This window comes from Balaenoptera musculus, chromosome 9, assembly GCF_009873245.2.
Source record: "Balaenoptera musculus isolate JJ_BM4_2016_0621 chromosome 9, mBalMus1.pri.v3, whole genome shotgun sequence".
In the NCBI taxonomy this organism is placed as follows: domain Eukaryota; kingdom Metazoa; phylum Chordata; class Mammalia; order Artiodactyla; family Balaenopteridae; genus Balaenoptera; species Balaenoptera musculus.
The window spans coordinates 61012517-61033124 of NC_045793.1; the positions used below are offsets into that span (position 1 = coordinate 61012517).

Here is a 20608-nt window from a genome sequence, read left to right on the forward strand (position 1 = left end):
ATTATTATTACCTGGTATACCATTCCAGCGGAGTATATTGCTTTATTCTTTCAAAAATAACTTGAATGTTGACACTGAAACCCACTCTTTGAGCCTCAACCCCAAAGATGAACAGCCCAACCTCCTTGATGCCTGAGGCTTGCCTTCCAGAACTTCAGCCTGGTACCCACGGTCAGAACCTACTTCTGCTGCTTCTCCTGGAGACACTGAAGATTTTCTCAATGCAAAGTGTATGCCCATTCAGTTCCCTGCAAATCACCCACCTCAGGGCCGTTCCAGATCGCCGTGTGGTCCCAAGAAGTGTGCTCTCTCAGTTTCCACGTCTCCAATCCTCTCCTCTCTGGCCCATCTTGTTACATCCATGGCAACCCATGTTATGACTTCTGCCAAATAAAAAGCACAATGTTAACACATTGATTTGTGCATCATAAACTCAACACAATTGGTTTAAAAACTTGGGCCCGAGGGTGAGGCAAACCTTCCCAGTTTCCTGAAAGGGACCCTAGCCTAACCCTAAACCACAAATGTGGTGGGGCCCAAACCCTCATTTATTCCAATCATTGCATAAGCAACATAGATAAAAAGGCATAATTCCCTTGAAAGATTTTCAAGGTCCTCCTTTAAGTGTGTTTCCCTCACTACTGTGGTTCTAAACTATGGCCACGGCCTCAAGACCAAATTACAGCTTTTGGCAGATGGTTTTAGTCTGGTGGTTACAGCAATGAATGTGGAGTCAGGAATCTTGGAGTCTCAGCCAACTATTCCCTGGGTAACCACAAGCAAGTTAGCTGCCCTTGTCTCAGTTTTTCTGTCAGTTAAATGGGGTAACTTTTTCTTTCTTCCAACTACTTCAAAGGCAAAGGTTATGACAATTAATTACCCTATGGCCCACTAAACCTGGAACTTTCCGTGCAGTAACGAAGCTACTGTCAGCTTTTTCCTTCAAAGGCTAGTAATTTAATCCTAAAATACTGTATGTTTTGAGTGTCCAAGTGTTACACCTGGAGGTTCATTTGGAGGCATTTATATCTAGGGTTACTGAGCCATGTACCCCATTGCCCTAATACTGGCTGATGGAGGCAGAATCATGTTCTAAAACATTAAACCAAAAAGCCTGGATTTAGCTCAAGGGGACAGCATTGCTAAATCACACAGGTGGCTTTTTTTAACCTCAAGTGCCCTGGCTTCCCCATAGCATAAGCGTCTGATACTGTTTGAAAAATACTCTGTAGAATAGTTGGTATTCACAGGCAAACAAGGTCTGGTGAAAAGTTTCCCAACTCTGCTTCCTGCCCTTGTGTGACACAAACATACTTCTTTATTTGCCATGTTTCTATTACTTTTAGTTCTAAAGGGATCCTTTTTCCCATAATCCATATTTTAACGATATTTTAACACTGAGAAATTCTATTATCCCCTTGCATACAACCATTAACAGACCTCTGGCGGTGAGAACCTATCTACAGATACTACTTTTAGAGTGTCTTTGAGAGAGAAATAACTTTAAGCTTGAGTTTTTATGGTTGATAAAAGTGATAGCCATTGGGAAAGGAAAAAAATTATGTTATTTTTAAAAGAACTTAATTATTTACATTACTGATTTTTCTCTTTAATATTGTCTTGTATGCATGTCACTTCTGAATAAAAATGTAAACTTTGACAGTTTAGCAGAATATTGAAGTGTCACTACATAATGTAGATTATGAATACAGTTCATTCTGTTTTCTGGAATGGTTAGCTGACATGAAATAGAAAAAACTCATCACACTCATTCTCTCTTGGTGTTAATAAATAAAAATTAATTATAGTACTGGGAATTTGAGCCAATAATAGTCCAGAAATTTAAATAGTATGTTTCATTATTAATGTTTATATATATATATATATTTAAGACATGTATATGTTTTAAAAAGGACTCAAAAAAGTTCTATATTGCATATACATTAGGTATGGGAGATTAATTCACTTTGAACCCATATAGTGTAGTGGAAAGAGTATTCATTAATTAGAATTCCAGATTTCCAGGTTCTGGTTCAAGTCTGTATGACTTCAAAGTCTCTTCTTTGTTCTGCCACTAACTCTCCTTGTGACTTAGAGGGAATCCCTTTATATTTTTGGAATCTAGTTTCCTGACAGTTACGGGTTGAATTGTGTCTCCCCAACCAACCCACCCTACAAACATAAAAAGATATTTTGAAATCCTAACCCGCAGTACCTCAGAATGTGAACTTATTTGGAAATAGGGCCCTTGCAAATGAGATTAGTTAAGAAGTATAACTCCAGAAGTCATACTGGAGTAGGGTATGATCCAATATGACTGGTGTCCTTATTAGAAGACAGTCATTGAAAACAGACACACAGGGAGAACGTCATGCAACGACAAAGGCAGAGACTGGATTTATGTAGTTGCAAGCCAAGGAACACCAAACTGTGAGCAAACCATTAGAAGCTAGAAAGAGGAAAGGAAGTATTCCCCTACAGGTTTCAGAGAGAGCATGGCCTGCCCACACCTTGATTTGAGACTTCTAGTCTCCAGAACTGTGCGACAATAAATTTCTATTGTTTGAGCCACCCAGTTTGTGGTACTTTGTTATGGCAGCCTTAGCAAACGAAAATACAATCTTTAAATTGAGAAGACTGGATTCTGAAAGATTTATCCATAAATATATTTTTATTATTTGAAGTCAGAGGTCAACATACTTTTTTCTGTGAAGGGCCAGATAATAAATATTTTAGGCCTTGCAGGTCATGCAGTCTCTATAACAAGCACTCAACTCTGCTGATGGAAAGCTGTTGTAGACAATATGTAAATAAATGTGAGTGGCTGTGTTCCAATAAAACTTTATTTATAGTCACTGAAATTTGAATTTCATATAATTTTCCTAAGTCACAAAATATTATTCTTTAAAAAAAATTTTTCCATTTAAAAATGTACAAACCATTCTTAGCTCTCAGACCACACAAAAACAGACAGGGGACTAGATTTGGTCTGCAGGCTGCAGTTTGCTGAATCCCGTTCCAAGTTGTTGACATTAGTACAATGGACTTGGTAGAAAGCGTGATAGAAAAGCAATATGCAGCCTTTACCCAAGACACATAAGCTAAGCAGTGGATGACTTTCTGCAGATAATAATAATTGTATTCATGGAGCTATATCTCTCTATGTATAATAAAAACAGTTTTTATAAAACCACCTGAGAATCACATTTAAAAATAGAGTAGTAGGTTTTTTAAAAACTGCATTTCATTACTTTATCTCTTTACTTTAGTGGTCAAAGTTAAATAGAATAAATATTAAAAATGAAAACTATTATCATTTATTGAGCACTTACAGAGTGTCAAGCTCTCTGCTAAATGCTGTATACAATTATCTCATTAATCATACAATAACCCCACAAGTTACATAGTCCTATATCCCCTTTACAGATGAGGCTTAGAAAGATTAAGCAATGCACCTGAGGCCACATAGCTAGTACTTAACTGAGCCCAGAATAAATCAGGTGATTCTGACTCCAAGGTTCATAAATAAAGCCACTTTATATACTGTTGTTAATTTCTTATACTGTTTAATTTCAAATGTTCAATTTCCAAACAAATGTGGTAATTTGCTATAATTAATTGTATTATTATTATAATTAATAACAAAACCTACAATTTTTTAAATAATAAATAAAAATCAATTAATAATCAAATATACAATTCACCACAGAATGGATAGAACAGAAAGAACAAAAAAATGGAAGAAAATTATATTTTATTTTCCTCTTTAAGTTAGATCAAATATAACATTTGATTTCTTTGACTCAAATACTGGAATTACTAATGGGTCCAGCCTTAGTCTTAAACTATTTAGCTCTGGAGAAAAAATTGAAAACAATGTAAAACTGGATACTGTTTTATGATATACTCTTTTATTACCACCTCATCAAAGAGAAGGTGGAAAAAAACCCAAACCAACCTGTTGATAGCATATGTGATTAAGTTCCTCATTCAAGTATATTGACAGATGGCAGAAAAGAGACGAAAGGATAGAGATGCCAGGGAGATGGAGGATGTTGTAACCAAATACAAAATCATCTGGATCCTTTGTGACCTAGGTCCCTTTGCAACCTAGCGTTTGTGTTTAAGTTAAAACCTTTTGTTTCATCACCTGACAGATCACAGACCGAATTTCCAACCTGAAGTATTCTTTTGGCAAGCATGGGGCACCGAAGTATTCTTTGAGGAAATTATACACTTCATCTATATAAAGGTTAAGTCAATGAAATTATTAAGTGGTAGAACAGGATTTAAAAGCTTAACCTCCAAGAATGCCATCATGCCTGGCACACAGAGAGCTTACAATATGCCAAATATGAAACGTCCACAGAATGCAAACCCAGCAATCTGCTTTGTGTTACTTTCTAATAAATGTCAATGAGCAAAGTGTTTATAACTTGAAAAAGGAGGAGGTTGGGGGGGATCCAGTAGCTTGCCACATGGAAGTATATCTCCTTGTCGATTCCAGGAAAATGTCAAATCAGTACAACTGTTCCAAGACTCTTGGTCTTCACTTCTGCATTGATTAAACTGCACGTGCTATGTTTTTGGCAAAATGAGCTGCATTCATAATGGTTGATATCCAATGGTTCAATAAGAATAGCAGGCCTCACAGATTTCAGTGAATATAATATAGTCATTTTGCAGTTGTGCAAATTAAGACACATGGAATAAACAACTTGCTTCAAAACAAGTTAGAATTAGAAGTCAGCAATACGATTCAAGTCTAGCTTCAGTGTCTTCTATTTACCTTCTCTGGGATGGCTGGAGCTTAATTTTGGTTCCCTTGTTTCAATGGTGGCTATATAGAATCAGTTCTCACTTCCAAAGCTGAAATGAATGAATTATGGAACTCTCACTACATCTTATGACCAGCTTTTGCCCATTTAATTTGGCTCAACTGACATTATTAAGGACTTTACTATATCTAAAGGTGAAAAGGCTGAATACAGACAGACCCCACCCATGAGGACTTGAGATTTTAATGAAGGGAGGGGAAAAAACCCTCAAAGCAGATAATTTCAATTAAATGAAGCTAAAAAATAAGATAAAGGAATTGAGTGCAATGGGAAGCTGGAGGAGGGGCACTGAGCCCAACGTGGGAGTCCAAAAAAGGCTTCCAAGAGGGGATAGTGCCCTAAAATGAATCCTAAATGGTAATCAGGATTTAGCCAACTGAAGAAAGGAGGAAGGGCATCCCAGCTTGGGAAACTGCATGAGTAAAGCCAAGAGGCAGGAAACATCATAGAATATGCTGGGAAAACATGCTATGGGGATACAGAGCAGAATTAACCTGAAAATTGTAATTCATGCCTTCCTAAATGGAAAAAATTAACTAGCTGGACAATATTGTTAAAAGCTTTAAATTCACAGTGTGCACTGTAACTGGGAAACTTATTGTTACCATATGATGCCCATATCAGGAGGGAGAATTTGGTCCTAGAGCTATCTTCTATAAAAATGGATTTACTTTTAGAAAACCAAAATACTCCGTTTGTCTCCTGGTTGGTTACACAGCTCACACCGGTTCTCAGGTCAGCGCCCTCATTGAGTGAAAGCTTGCTGTGACTCCAGGTAAGACAAATAGAAACCCAATGGCTTCTCAAGTATAATTCCCTGAAAATTATTTACTGAATATCCTGCACACCAGCGTTTCTTCCCAGGGCTTCTAGGCAGTACTTTGCACTTCTATCCCAGAATCACTTGCTATAAGGAAAGAAAAATGGTGGACAGGAAACCAAGAATGGTACCCTCTCTGCCTCAAGGTCACAGTTGGGTGCCAAGTTATGGAATTTGTCAGGCAATTACTCAAAGGTTTGGAAGGGAAAACCTCCATTATTAAGAGAACCTCAGACCCACCTAGGTTTTAGCCTTGAGGGGAGACACTCAAGGTGGGAAAAGGCAGTTGTTCAAGAACCTCCAGCTTCCTCCCATTGAATTTTTGTCCCCCTCATTTCTATGCTTTGATGATGGGTACTACCACCCCCTGGGTGGTGCCTCTATGACTTGGGCACTAGAGCAGTACAGGGTACCTTTGGTTCTCCAACTACAACAGGATGAAGTTTCCGAAAACACTCAGTATGAAAGAACAACAACAACAGTAGAAGGACAATATCTAGTTAAGCTAAAAAAGTAATGGCTTTTTACTATCCAAAATTCATTTCTTAGGATAAACACTAACTCCAAAAGATAATACAACTTCATTAGCACCTTACACTCATTCCTTTCTCCTGTCCTCCGTCCTGTGCCTGAGAGATGCAATAACACTTTCTCTTCTACAGGGTCAGACATCTCGTCACCAAGGCCCTTTCTGGCCAAGACCAAGAAAACACTTTCAGTCTGCATTAGAGTTAGTAGTTAAATAGGCCCTGAGTCAGACTGCCTGGGTTTGAACACCAGCTCCATCACTTACCAGCTGTATGACCTTAAGAAAATTACTTAGCCTCTTTTTGTCTGTTTCCTCATCTGTAGAATGGAATAACAGTACTTACAATTAAATGAGAAAATGCATATGCTACATTTGTCACACATAGCATAAGATTAATAATTATTAGTAGTTATCTCTTTCCCATCTAGGACTCTAAAGTTTGGAAGCCATATTATTATATAAAAGACATGATGTTGCACTGAACTCTGGTAACTGAAACAATAAATGGTGTCGCTCTTCAACTGTGCATCTTCTACATAACTACAGTAGGTGGCATGATCTCTTACGACTCAATAGTACTGCAGTATACTAACCATAATCTTACCTCAAAACTTTCCTCCAGGTTGCTCTCTCTGCCTGGAATGTTCTAGCTCCTGACTCACTCCCACAGACTCTGAGGTGGATGTGACTCGTGCTCAACAATGCACAGCTCTCTACTCCTTCCTGAGCATACCAGCTCTTTGCATTTACGTAGGGCTGTGAACTCAGATCGGGTCAATGGTCTGTTAACAGTGGAGAAAAGCACTGCATAACCTCCCCCCTTTTGGTGAGGACGTGGCACCCGTGTGTCAAGATCGGAATCCATGTGATGGACCTGACTCACCAAGTGTATAGCTGTCTCACAGAACATACTTCATGTAAGCAAGAAATAAACTTTTAAGTGTTAAGCTATGATGATTTGCTCCCTTAGCTTAAGCCTGGCCCATCCTGAATAATACACACCACTTACATCCCACCCCCACACCAACCTTACGTCCCCCACCCTTGACTCCCACCTCCCCATCCACCTGTCTAATAGGTTACTTGTCAATCTTCAGATCATGACTTATCTGTTCCTCAGAGAAGCCTAATAGTCATCCTCTCTTAAGTAGGTACCACCCTTACTATTCTTAATATTGAGCCCTGTTTTTCTTTAATATTATTTCCCTCATAATTTGTAATTAATAATTACACATTTGTCCACTTGTTTTTTCCTTGTCTCCACCACTAGACTATAAGATACACAAGAAATCTATAAGAACATCTAGGTTGTACTTTCCAATAAAACAGAAAAATAAACTAAGGCTTAGAACATCATTAGGTCTTAGAACAGTGTTTGTATTTTTTAAATTTTTATTTACTTATTTATTGTATTTTTTTTAAAAATAAGTGAACATCTATCCATCAAAAGAAGTATATATAAAGTAGCAGGAAGTTTGTTGTTTCATAATATGGACAATGGCACTGGAAGACAGACAAATTCCACTGGACTACATGCTGGGCCAGAAATTTGTACAAGACTTGACTACAAAAAAGTTTTGTACACAGAAGAAACTCAAGGGCATGAAAACATTCACAGCTAAGAGGAAAATCAGCAGAGTGTCATGGGTAAGAACTGAAAACCAGAATCGCTGTTATGCTCTCTCCCATTCTAGTAACCCTGTCCAAAAGCACCAGGAGGGAGGAGCCGGGAAGGGTCACGTGGAAGGCTCTGGATCTTATAAGAGCCTAGTGACACAGCACCTCACCCCACCCCCAGCAGATCACATTGTTGATTATAACAAGCACTTCTTTGCTATCTCTGAGTATGGCAGAAAGAAAGGAAAGAAAGGGAAGAAAGGGTAGAAAGAGTAGGAAAAAAAGAAAGAACATGAAGAAAGGGAGAAAGAAAGAAAGGAGGGAGGGAGGAAGGGATGGAGAAAGGAAGGAAAAAAAGAGAAAGAGAAAGAAAAGAAAAGGTAAAAAATAAATGCATTTCTATCTGTAAGAAAGGAGATAATAGAAATTTGGGACCTTTCTTCTTTCTCAAAGAAAACTGTCTTCTGCCCTATGGGGCAGACTACAAAGAACCAAGAGGAATCATGAATTCACAACATTACTTTTTGAGTATTTCACTACACATTTTCACCTGAGATTCTTCTTTCCTGGGTTATTCATTTCTGCCATCACTTCCATACACAGAGAAAAGGACATGCACTACAACACTGGGTCAGGAAAATTAGTTACATTAAGTGCCTTTAGTTATTACACTTTTTATGTCACTGTCTTTACAGCAGTTTTGTACCAGAACTTGGACTAGATAATACCTTACCCAGGTAAAAATAGCAGATATTATTACCTAAGCCCTATACCATACATTTATCATTTTGTCGTTATCCAGCACCCAACTCTCTCCACATATACCCACCTTCCTAATAGCACACCAGCCTCCCCTTGGGGATAATTCAAATGGTGTGCAGTCTCAGGGGGAGGTCACTAAGTGCCACCTCTCACTGCCATTTCCCACTTCAGAAGTGGCAAGCCTGCTCCTTCACGAGCTCCCTGCTATACCCAGGGGCCAGGCAATCAAACACCACTCCAGGGATGGTAAATCCTGAGTGAGTGAAACGAAGGAAGAGGGTACAGGCAGAGGTCAAATCCATTGCAGCCCTCAGGACCCAAGGACCAGGAAGCTCCTGAGTTGAAACCTTGGTTAACTCCTGGTGCCAGAGATGCCCTAGCTCTTGTCACTTTCTCAGATTTCTGCAGCCCCCAATATCCTGCCAGTAAATTCTCCTTTGGCTTAAAATATTTGGGGTTAGTCTCTGTTGCACACAACCAAAAAGTCAAACCAGGGCTATTATGTATAGCTATGTAGGTAGTACTTTGTATAAGAGAACCCATCAAAAGAAACCAGGAAAGCTGAAATCCAGCCTGTGCTCCACTTGCCAAGGGGCTACATTCTACTGGAGGAGAGTGGCATTTTCCAATTTCCACAGAGGCACGGTATAGACAGGCAGTGGCCCTGCCCCTGACTGATACATCTATCTTTTTCAGTTATAAAACAGAGGCCTAGTGATTAAGTCATACTAGTAAACTGTGATTACAGTAATGCAATGATATCGCATTGGGCTATTCTGCTGCTTTTTTCTCTACCTACAGATTGAACCACCTATTTATTCCCGCAAGGAAAATTTGAAATGAGAAGTGTTCTTGCAGTAGTCCATCCTTCTATGATAGGGCCTACCATAGTCACAGGTACCTGTAACTTGCATACAAGTATTAAAAGGATTAGAATTTTAACTTTAAAAATATGTACAAATATCTAACATTCTGTGCTACAATATAGTTTTTAATAGTTAACCCTTTATATTCATCACCACTGGCAGAAAAACAACTCAAAGAACTCAAGAACTTTCTACATATCTTAATTTCCTATAAGCTAGATTTTCCCGATTTCATAGAGAGATCATGGAAAGGGAAAGATCTCAAATTATGCTGACCAAAGCTCCATTATAATCTCTTCAATTTTTCCATGACTTTTATTTCTCCCACATGTCTTTTTCTCCCAGTTTAGATCACAAACTTATCCGGAGGGTCTGTGAACTAGTATATATACATGCCTAGCATGTGAATGGCATTTACTGTTAAAAAGGAAATTAGAGAACCACCACTCCTTCCGTTAGGAATCTAACAGTTATGCTTCCTTTCCTTTACAAAGTTTCCTTTTACCATATTAAGTCCTCCAGTCTTCCTTTCATGTTACTTTAAGACATTGATGAAAATCTTTTGTTCCTATTTCCCCTCCCCATAAAAGAAAATTAGATTTGTTTTCAGGCTTTAATCCTGCTAAAATAAAGTGAATCAGCTCTGTTTTCATTACTGTCCAGTCATCTCATCAATCATTGAAGGGAATCACTAAAAGTAATCAGCGAGCAAGGTCAACAGCACTCAGCAGAGGGCTGGTGCGATGGTACTTTAACAGATGAAAATGAAGGCTGGGAAAAGGATGACAGTGCTTCACAGCCCTAAGAGGCCCAGTACCACTCCTTAGGAATCAGCCTTTAAATGGGAGAAGATAAGTTAGAGAAGGGAATTATCTTTATTGTGCAACAGGTCTCCTGATACCAAGCTTGTTAATATAACAAAGAGCTACAAGGTTTATTGCAGGGAGTGGGGGGGATTAGGGTTGTCATTTCTTGGTACAATGACTCAGGTTTTGGACTTGAGACAAAGAACCTAACTATTCATAGTTCCCATTCTTCTCTAATAGTTTGTGTTTCATGTCCAATAAAGAATTGCAGAAAGGTATCAGTGTAAGTGAGAGAAACCAACTTTAATTAACGTAAGCTTAAGGGAATTCAGTGAAAGAACACGAGAGTTATGAGAATCAAAGATGAGGCTGAAATGCTAGCCTTGAGAAGGATAGAATCTAAGATGCTCTGGCAAGGAGAGGATCTCCGAAATGGGAACTATTCAGTGGTCAAGACTGAATGAATTCTGACAGTTTCCCCATGTTTGTATCTCTCGGAGATAGAAGGTCCCAGGAAAAAGAGTTTAATTGGCCTAGAACTGGCCATATGCTTTCCACCCCTTTGGTTAGGGCTGGATGGATGAACTTGATTTTTGGCCCTCCAAAGGCGGGGTCGGGCGGGGGGGATGGTTGGAGTAGGGAGGTGGTGGTGTTAATTACCCATAAGGAAATCTGGGTGTTGTTATTAACACAAAGGGCAAGGTATCCTAGGTGGCCAAGATGAAACCAATGTCCAATATGGTATTAAAAATGGAAATTATTTTAGCCCTCAAGGCCAGGAGTCATCTGCTTAACTTACATTAACACCACATACTGCATAGAACACATGTAGATTTTTCATATGTTAAGTTAACAGCCTTGTTTCAGTAAGTAACAGTACCTGAGGCATGGTAGCTCCTCAATAAATATTTTTTTAATGGATTAACTTCTTTTGCAATGTTATTTGTTCTCATCCTTTCCTGTATGCCATTAATATTTCCCAATTTTAACAAATACTTCTTATTCAAGATTTGATGAAACAGAACCTCTAAAAGAGAAAGTTCAATGCAGTAGAAAGAATAATGGAATATAATCTTTTCTTGCTTCTGCCCAATGTGACCTTGGGGACTTGTCACAACCACTTTGGGTTTATATCTTCATCTGTAAAATGAAGTGATAGAGGTACATGCTCTTTAAGAATCTGTCCAATTCCATAAGCCTAACATCATAGTCACAAATATATAGATGACAGAAACTCAGCAAACTTAGAAAAAAATGCTTATAATTTTCACAGTATGAAGTGGCTCCACCCTGAATCTGGACAGAAAGTAAAACCTAACTTACTTGGTAGTATTTAGGAGAAATTGCCAATATTGTAGAAAATGTAGATCTCTGTTATCAAACGTTAAAAGAAAGGCAGTGGAATCAATTTTTCAAGTAAAATCTTACACTGAATCCCAATGTCTAAAACAAATAAAGGTCAAAAAACTACCACTGAAACAAAGAGGGATGTGTGGATCCCCATCCTCACACCTTCTCCCACAGGCTCCTGGGAACACCATTTGACATCACTCATCTAATTCCTGACTGAATATCCCTATATTTTTCTGTACCTTATGATAGTTCTAAAAACAAGATAACCAATTTCATTCAGACAGGAAAAATTAAGAAAAAAAATTTCCCATGGAAAAGGAAAAGTATATACGCTCTCTTCCAGTGGCTTTTAAAAAGACTTAGACAATTTGTTAGTCTATCAACAAGTAATTTTAATTTGAAAAATAAAATCAAACAGCAATTAATCCCCTACACTACTGACAACTAGTAATGTATAGACGAAGACTATTGTGTCAGAGTGAAAATACAGCTTCCAAAACATTTTACTACACTTATTTAACAAGCTAAATTGTAAAATATGAAAACTCTCCAATATATAAATAGCATTTAAAATTTTGCTTATAATTTTGATATATTTCAGCAAGACATCTTTCTCCTGTATAATTTTTTCCTACAGTCCTGCTTCAGAAGAAAGATACATATGTCTCCGAAGCCAACATAATTTAGCATCTGCCCTTTTTTTAATCACCAAAGGGGAAACTATTGACAAATATTAAATGATACAAACATAAATTGTCAACTTTGTGGTTAATGATAGTGACCTTCTTAGCCTTAACAAAGAAAAGCAATTTCTCTTCTCATAACATCAGTGTTTTGTCCATTCCTCTACTTAGAAATATCATAATCAACATCATTAAGATACTTCCTATTAACTTGGACCATAGGTTTCTACACAAAATGCCAACCATGAGCCTTTGAGTATGAGGTTTGCAAAATTCAAACATCCTTATTAAAGTCATCTTTATTTACTTATGAACACTAATGTAGATAAAAGCATATTATTTTACCTTAAGAGATTAATCTTGAAAATATAAACACGATTCATGTGATCAATTTATTGAGTAGTTACTGAACTTCAATGATGTCGTTATTTTGGTCAAAGCAAAAAGTTATGAAAATTTTTCTGCAGGACATTTTCCCTGCAGGTAACAATTAAAAGTATATTTCATTGTCATTGGTGATCCTAATGACCTCTTGTAGCAGGATACAAGTTTTGAATTGGTACAACCAATTAGATGACATGACTTAGTATATGGATTTGTGTCTGATAACCAAGAAGAAAGGCAAAAGTCATCTCTCATTATTAAAAGATATCTCTACTCTACTTCCTGGTCTATGCTGATTCTGCCAATGCTTCTTCTGATCTCCTAATCAATGGTTTCAAGATTTACTTTATAGTAAATATTTAAGACACATCAAGTATAGCCTAGGGATGTGCAGATGTTGTCAGTGCCCTGCCCTTATTCATTCATCACTTACCATTTCCAGGGAGGACAGCCTCACTTCCAACTGTCAGCAGCTGTGATTCTGCCTGAAGTTTTTCCCTGGCAGCCAGAAATGAACTCTCCATGCACATGGGCCAAACCATAAGTTACTGGAGAATTAACAATTTCCCTCTCTCAGACTCACCCTCAACCAATGACTGACTGGAGTTGGTAAATACCCTGGCCCACTAGCCCCTTGGTTCAAGTAACTGTGGTATGTTGTAAACGGCCTCCCAGAATTCCCAGGTAGAATTAAGGTTGTAACTTGCTTGATATACACTTTATTAGCTTCCCTCCATTTCTTGCCTCACTCTCCCAATTCCCCTGTGACCTCTGTAATAAACTACTCACATTCAAATCCTTATCTCTAGGTCTGCCTCCGAGAGAACCCAAACTAAGACAAGGAGGTATTAAGATGAATACAAAAGGGGTTCTACCTTTAAAGAATTCACAACCTAAAACAGGAGACCAATAATAAAACAAACTAACCAAAGAATAAAAACAATAACCAAGAGGAAAAATATACAGTATTACATTGTAAATAAAGGTATGCTGGCTCAGGTGCAGATAACAATCTAGATAGTTTTAAATTTTCTGTGTACAACTACAATGTTAGCAATGGTCCTTCCTATAACTCTAAATATTATCTTCATTGGGAAAAAACTATAAGACTATTTAATAGTTACCTTACTCTAAAATGTCATCCTACCTTATTGCCATTACTGATATTGTTCTAATAATTGCTGAATAATAAACGGTAGCCAAAGGGTAACAAAAAGGGCAGAAGTATAAACTTCATTTAATTCCATGACATCTGTGGAACAAAAGGAATAACAATATAGTGATTCAACCTGACAAGTGGATTCAAACCATATCTACCATAAAATGAAATTTATCCTGCATTAACCTTTTTGGCAGTCCATCAGCCTCCCAAGACAACTACAGCGAGAGTAAAACCAAGTCAATATTCTGGTCATCATTCACCACTACTTTCTGAAAACATACTTTTCTGAACATTAGCATTGCAACATTAATGGAAAAATCAAGTATTATTGAAGAGCATTTTTTTCCTGGTAACCTCTTATGGATCGACTAGGTGGATACCTTAGACTGAGTGACTAGGGAAGGCCTGACTTGTGAGGATGAAGAAGGCAAGCATTGCAGGGAACAACTGGTACAAAGGTCCCTGGGCATGTTCAAGCAACTACATGTAATCATTTTCTGCATAGGTGATCTTTTACTTATTCTTCAGATTTTATGCTGCTTTAAGAAGCCCTTGATGGCATTTAAGGGGTGACAGGATCTAAATTTTAACAAGATTCCTCTGTTTTTCCCACAAGACTATAGGGCAGAGAAAGTAGCAGCAGAGATCAGTTAGGAGATCATTGCAGAAAATCCTAGTCAACGATGGTGGTGGTTTAGACTAAGACATTAGTAAGAGGAAGTAGATAAGATTCTGGATATGCTAAGAAACCAAATACCCAACCTAAGATGTCTTAAATAACGAAATTCATAGGCTTATTTTCAGGAAGCCTAGTGCTAGAGCAGGTTCAATGATGACATCATAGAACCATGTTCTTCCAGATTTTCTAATCATTTTAACCCTCAAACTGGAATGGTTGTTAGACGACTGCCACTAGCAATTGAGACTAGGTGCTCCCTTATTCATATACAGAGAGAGAGCCTCACTTTATGTGCTATTTCAAGAGCCAGAATTCCTCTTTGCCATTTGACTCTAGCCCATTGTTTCATTGGCCCACACTTATTAAGCCTGTCCATCCCTCATTCATTCATTTGTATAGGAGATGAACTGGGAATGGGGTTGGCTCGCCTTGAGTCACATGGCCTATGTGAATGAAGGATGGATACCTGAGGGGGAAATATGAGTATTTGTTAGAAAAGAGGAAGGGGGAAATAGACGTTGAGGAGGCAGGCAACGATATTAAATACATGGGATATTCTTTGGGGATGGAGTTGACAGGGCTTGTCAAGGGATTGAATACTGGGAGAAGAGAGGATTCAAGAACAGTTCTAACAGTGCTGGCTTTAGCATTGGGAAAAAGGGGGCACCCACTGCGATGCAAAAGACTAGAGAAAAGATCAGGTTTGAGAAAGATTATCAAGGTTTCTGTTTTCAGCAAGTTGTCTTTAAGATACTCATTAGACACTGGAGAGGTGATGGAGTTGTTAGCTGATTATGAGTTTGGGGTTTCAGGGAGAGGCCAAGACTGAGAATAGAGAATCAAATCAGAGTTTGTTTGTTTTAAGCAACTGAGACCAGACGAGATTACTAAAGAGAGTATATGGATAGAGCAAGAAGTGGACCTAGGGCAGAGTCTGGACCCATACCAAGATTTAAAAGTGGAGTAAAACAGGAGCCATTAAGGTAGCTAGAAAACTCTAGTCCAACTCTTCAATGTCATATATGTGGGTGGATTGAGAGTAGTGCAAATTATTAGCTCACTGCCAAAGGGTGGCAGATGTTCCTTCTTTCAACTTAAGGTTAAGTGTGGGAGAAAAAAGATATGGATATCTTTAAAAAATACAGGGCACATCTTGACATGCCACAAAAAAAGCATTATTAATACACTATACAATCTTTCAAAAGAGAGTTGGCTCATTATCATAGTCATCTAAATTAAATATTCAGTGGGAACAGTATGAAGGGACATGGCATCCAATGGCCAACAATTTTAATCTAAGGCCTGATGAAAAATACTGACCATTATTACATCTACAATTTGAATTCAAAATGATTCAAATTGAATTAAGTCATTATGGAAAATTACAAAGGAAAAAACCTGGGTTCTAATCCACATCTGACAACTGTTGGCTATGCAACCTTGGACCCTTTCATTTCTTAACTTATTTTCTGTGAGACCCAGTTTTCTATTTCATGAGATGTTTACAATAGACAGGCCCTTCCTGCCTGCTTCACAGGTTCACTGTGAAGATCAAAAGTTGAAGAATATCTACTAACTGTAAAATCCCATAAAAATAATTTTCTTCAGCTGCCTGGCTAGTCTAACTTCCTACCAATGATGTGCTTCATCATCCTGATTTGATGCCAACTATCAATTTTCAGGTATTCAATCCTTAACAGAGAAAGCCACCTAAACTAAATTTTGAAAACTTATTAACAAAACACTGAAAAACTAGAGGTAACCCATTAAAACCTCTGCCCAATTCCTGTGAGGTTTCAGAATGGTACCTCACCAATTTAAATTCAAGTTATATGAAGTGGCCATCCCTCTGGGTACTAATCTGACATTGTCAAGGTGGTATGGGGTCTAACAATGCCCTTGTAAACCGCTTACCAGAATAGTGAGAAAATATACATCAGAATATTTCTTCAAATGCTACATTAGTATGGCTGCCTGTGCTTCATTATATGATTTAAAAAATAAGTTTTTTTTTTTTATAATTTTCAAAGTTCTTTCTTATTCTTTATTCCATCTGATCATCCAGTAGTTCCATCTAGTAGGCAAGGCAGATTCATGTTTGTCTTAATAGGAGAAAACTTACTTATGTTCAAAATCATTTCGAGGCATACCTTAAATTATATTTCAGGTGCCCAACTCCTATTTTGGTGTCAATACTACATCATGTTACATAACTTTTAGATTTTAAATTACTCCACAGTACCAATGATTCTACTTCTAAATAAGTAACACATTCAAGTTTGAAAATATTCCAAATTAAAACTGTATATATTAGCTCCATTCTAAGTCTTATAAGAATCCTTTACCAATCAAATTAAATCTCCCCCTTCACAAAAGTAGATGTGGAAACAGTAATCACTGTGCAGAAACTTAATTGTACTAAATGAATCTGTTCTGTAGTATCTGAGAATATGCACATGTTAACAAAGCATCTTGAGCCCACTTACCCAGTTTTGACAGAGACATCATTCTTAGAAGTGTGATCAAACCACTCTGGATTTTAACAACTAATAATACTTTATCAACTATTAATATTATTAATGGCTTAGGAACTAATTACAGCAATTTAAAATGATTAATATTTTAAAAACACAGGTTTTGAAGGGTCACCTTAGAAATGTCAGTAAATGTCTAAGCTTTCAAAATACAGATGAAATTAAGGTTAAATGTAACTTAAAAGGAATACCTTATAAATAAGACCAACATTTAGTCTACGTGGTTTAAGAAAAGTACTGAATTTGGAATCAGATGAATTCTGGCCTCAAATCATTTAACCTCTTGGAGCCTCAGTTAACATTAAAAAAAAAAAATTCATTAATAGGAAATTTTGCTGTCTATAATAAAGCTCTGGAAAAATCACAAATAGTATGAGAAAATTAATGATGAGAGTCAAAAGATCAAGACTTCTGAACCAAACCAATATTAGATCAAAACATTTATTTTTTGTGTTACAAAAACAAAAATAAATCCAAGGAGGTAATGAAATAAACATTTTTTAAGTGTCCCATCCTGGGTTCTCTGCTCTAGAATTTAGTAAACAGTTCAAGTTTAGGTTGCTTCAGCACTTCTGGATGCTATGATGTCTCCATCTTATAACCATGTTTCTCTAGTTCAGCTCTATAAAGAAACACAAAAGAACAACATCACTAGACATTCTTCATGATAATTTAAAGAAACAGATGATTTTTAGAAATAACACAATTAATAAATAATTGAGCTAATAAGCCTAAACATCAATTTAAAATACTACAAAATAGCTTTACTTTAGTTCCTAAAAAGAAATCTATATTAGAAGGAAACTGGATGTGAATCAACATAATGCTAATAAAATTTGGTTTTCCCATTAGTAAAGTTATGTTTTATATTCCTTATTTTTCTGATAAATCTATTTATGGAAGAAATGTGAGGGAATTATTGATATTTTCCAAATACTGTACAATTATTCTGTTCATAATAAATATTTAAACATAAATTTCAAGAATCATTAACCATATGGCTAAGAACACTAGACACTGCTATCAAACTTTCAGAGATTTTATAATTATAATACTGTTATTTACACATAAACAACAAACAGATCGCTTTTCATATTGACATATATACTGCCTTAAACAAAACAAAAATTATTAATCAAATTTAAGGGTGTGTGAGAATTATTCTGTATTAAATATATGTAGACTAAATATAATAAATAAGTTATAAAATATTAAACAAGACTTTACTTTCCTAACTTTAAATGTGGATAAAAATCTCAAAAATGTATACTGGCATAAATATAAACACTTTAAAAAGAAACTTCTTATAATTTTAAGTAATTTTTTCAACCTGAAATTTCAGTCATACTTTGAGAATGTCAACTGCAATTGTTGATCTGCCTTGTATAAACATTTGCACAAAAAGGTTTAGCCCTGTAATCAATATCAGTTATTTAAACTACCATTCCAAATATCACCAGCAACTTTTCTGCCACAATTCTGATTTTATAAAAGTTCACAATAAAATTATGTGAGGACCAACCTATGATAAAATTGTACAAATGTTAAGCATGATTACATCGTTACATCTAAGATAAAAAGACATTTGTTCTCAAGTATAATTTCGCTTAGACACTAACACACTATCCAATGTAAATGCGATGCAAAAAATACATGGTAAGAACAATGTATAATATTTATTACTCATTTCCCCAAACTCCTTCACTTCCTTAAAATTTTTAGATATTTATAATACAAATACTGACCTAAAGTCCATGAATAATATTAAGGCCAGAGCTTATTCATATGAATCATCTTTGTCTTCTGCTCAGGTGTAGAGGACAGTATGCGCTGGTGGTAAAACACTGGATTAGGAGTCAAGAGATCAGCACAAGTTTCTGACTCTACCGCCTCCTTTGCTAAATTTAACTAAAATGCTTCCTTTGTCCTCTCCTCCCCAGGAAATTAAAGATTATAATACCTGTCCTTCATATGTTTCCTATTTAAAATGGAGGTAATTTTAAACTTTCTTAAACAATACTTCTGCTGCCTTTAACAAAATCATTGTAGATTATTCATTTTCTCTTATTTTACAACAAAAAACCCCAAAATTCAACCTAAGATTTAGGTAATAAGTCACCAAATCCATCCGAGTTTGTGTCTCTGTTTGCCTTCATGACAGGAGGTGGTGACCAATTACATTTATAAATTGTTTACAAACACAAAGGAGAGTATGAGATATTTCTCAATTAGCTAAATTCTTAGAAAAGATGAAAAGTTCTTTGGTAGAATTTAGGACTTGTAAGAAACCAAAAGGAAAATAAATGAACACCACTAAGTACAAAACAATACAAAAACACTAATATCATGAGCCTGTTGAATGGAAAAATCCAACAGAGATGAAAAAGTAAAGAAATCCAGCACAATTGGAAAGATATCATAGGGCACACATAGTGAATATACACTATTTGAAACAAAAACAGCAGCATTCCTTTTACAACAAAACAAGAAGAAGACTAACAGCCACTAGTAGGTTTCAGAACTCTTATTATCCAAGAAACTACTCTGCTATGTGACACTGGCTATATCTGACATGGTAAACCAGGAATTATTGGCCTTTGGGAATTTTTATGTAAAATGTGATACAGGTCAAAAAAATCTCATAATCCTATTTCTACTGATACGTACATAAACAAATGTTTCAAAAGCAGTAAAAACAGAATGATCTTTAGTTATATGGAAACATTGCTGGCCTTCTTTGTACTTCTACTTGTTGAAGGTAAATTACACTGAAAGAGAAACATGGAAAGTTTAAGGCTAAGTCCTTGGCAAGGCCATACAGCTAAGTAAGAGGCAGACAGGGGCTGGAACTCAGTGAATCTGACTGACTCTAGAGTATAAACTGCCTCTCTAAATTTAGATGGAATTAGGACTCAATCATATGAGAAAACAATAAAACATGTTTTGGGAATTCCCTGGCGATCCAGTGGTTAGGACTCAGCACTTTCACTGCCCGGGTCCGGGTTCAATCCCTGGTAGGGGAACTAAGATCCCGAAAGCCGAGTGCGGCACGGCCAAAATAATGAAACAAGACATGTTCTTTACCATGGTTTATAATACCACATTAAGGGCCTCGATGCATTTTACAAAGACTGAAAAGAACATCTTTGCAGGAGACTTGTTAAGACAGTTTTTAAAAGCAAGAATATAAATGTTATCTGAGGTTGCCTTGTCCAATATGGTAATCAGATGTGGCTATTTACTAAAATTAAATAAAATTAAAAATTCAGTTTATCAGCTGTGCTGGCCACATTTCATGTGCTTAACAGCCACATGTGACTAGTGGCTTCTGTACTGGATAGTGCAGCTTATAGAACATTTCCATAACTACAGTAAGTTCTACTTGACAGCACTAATGATACATCAAAAACTTTGTTTAAAAAAGAAAAACTCACAACACAAATAGGGAAATAAAAAGAAAAATCTCATTCACTAATGGAGGTATCAAGATTTATACACTTACAAAAATCCACAAACCTAAAGGCAGAAACACAACATAGAACATAAGAGCACTATGGAGGTATATTATAAAACCA

The 20608-nt window shown here is 36.6% G+C and overlaps 1 protein-coding gene across 2 annotated transcripts in view; it reads right to left on the reverse strand.

Moving 5' to 3' along the window:
• Positions 1 to 263: 263 nt before the first annotated feature.
• Positions 264 to 20608, reverse strand: part of SEM1 (SEM1 26S proteasome complex subunit) — a 40824-nt gene continuing 20479 nt past the window's right edge. Inside the window, exon 3 of one of the 2 annotated variants that reach the window (XM_036863092.1) lies at positions 264 to 383. In XM_036863092.1, coding sequence (XP_036718987.1) covers positions 311 to 383 — 73 coding nt within the window. In that variant the 3' untranslated portion in view covers positions 264 to 310. Of the gene's footprint in view, positions 384 to 17460; positions 17656 to 20608 lie in introns of those variants that run through there. The other variant, XM_036863093.1, reaches the window with a different exon arrangement.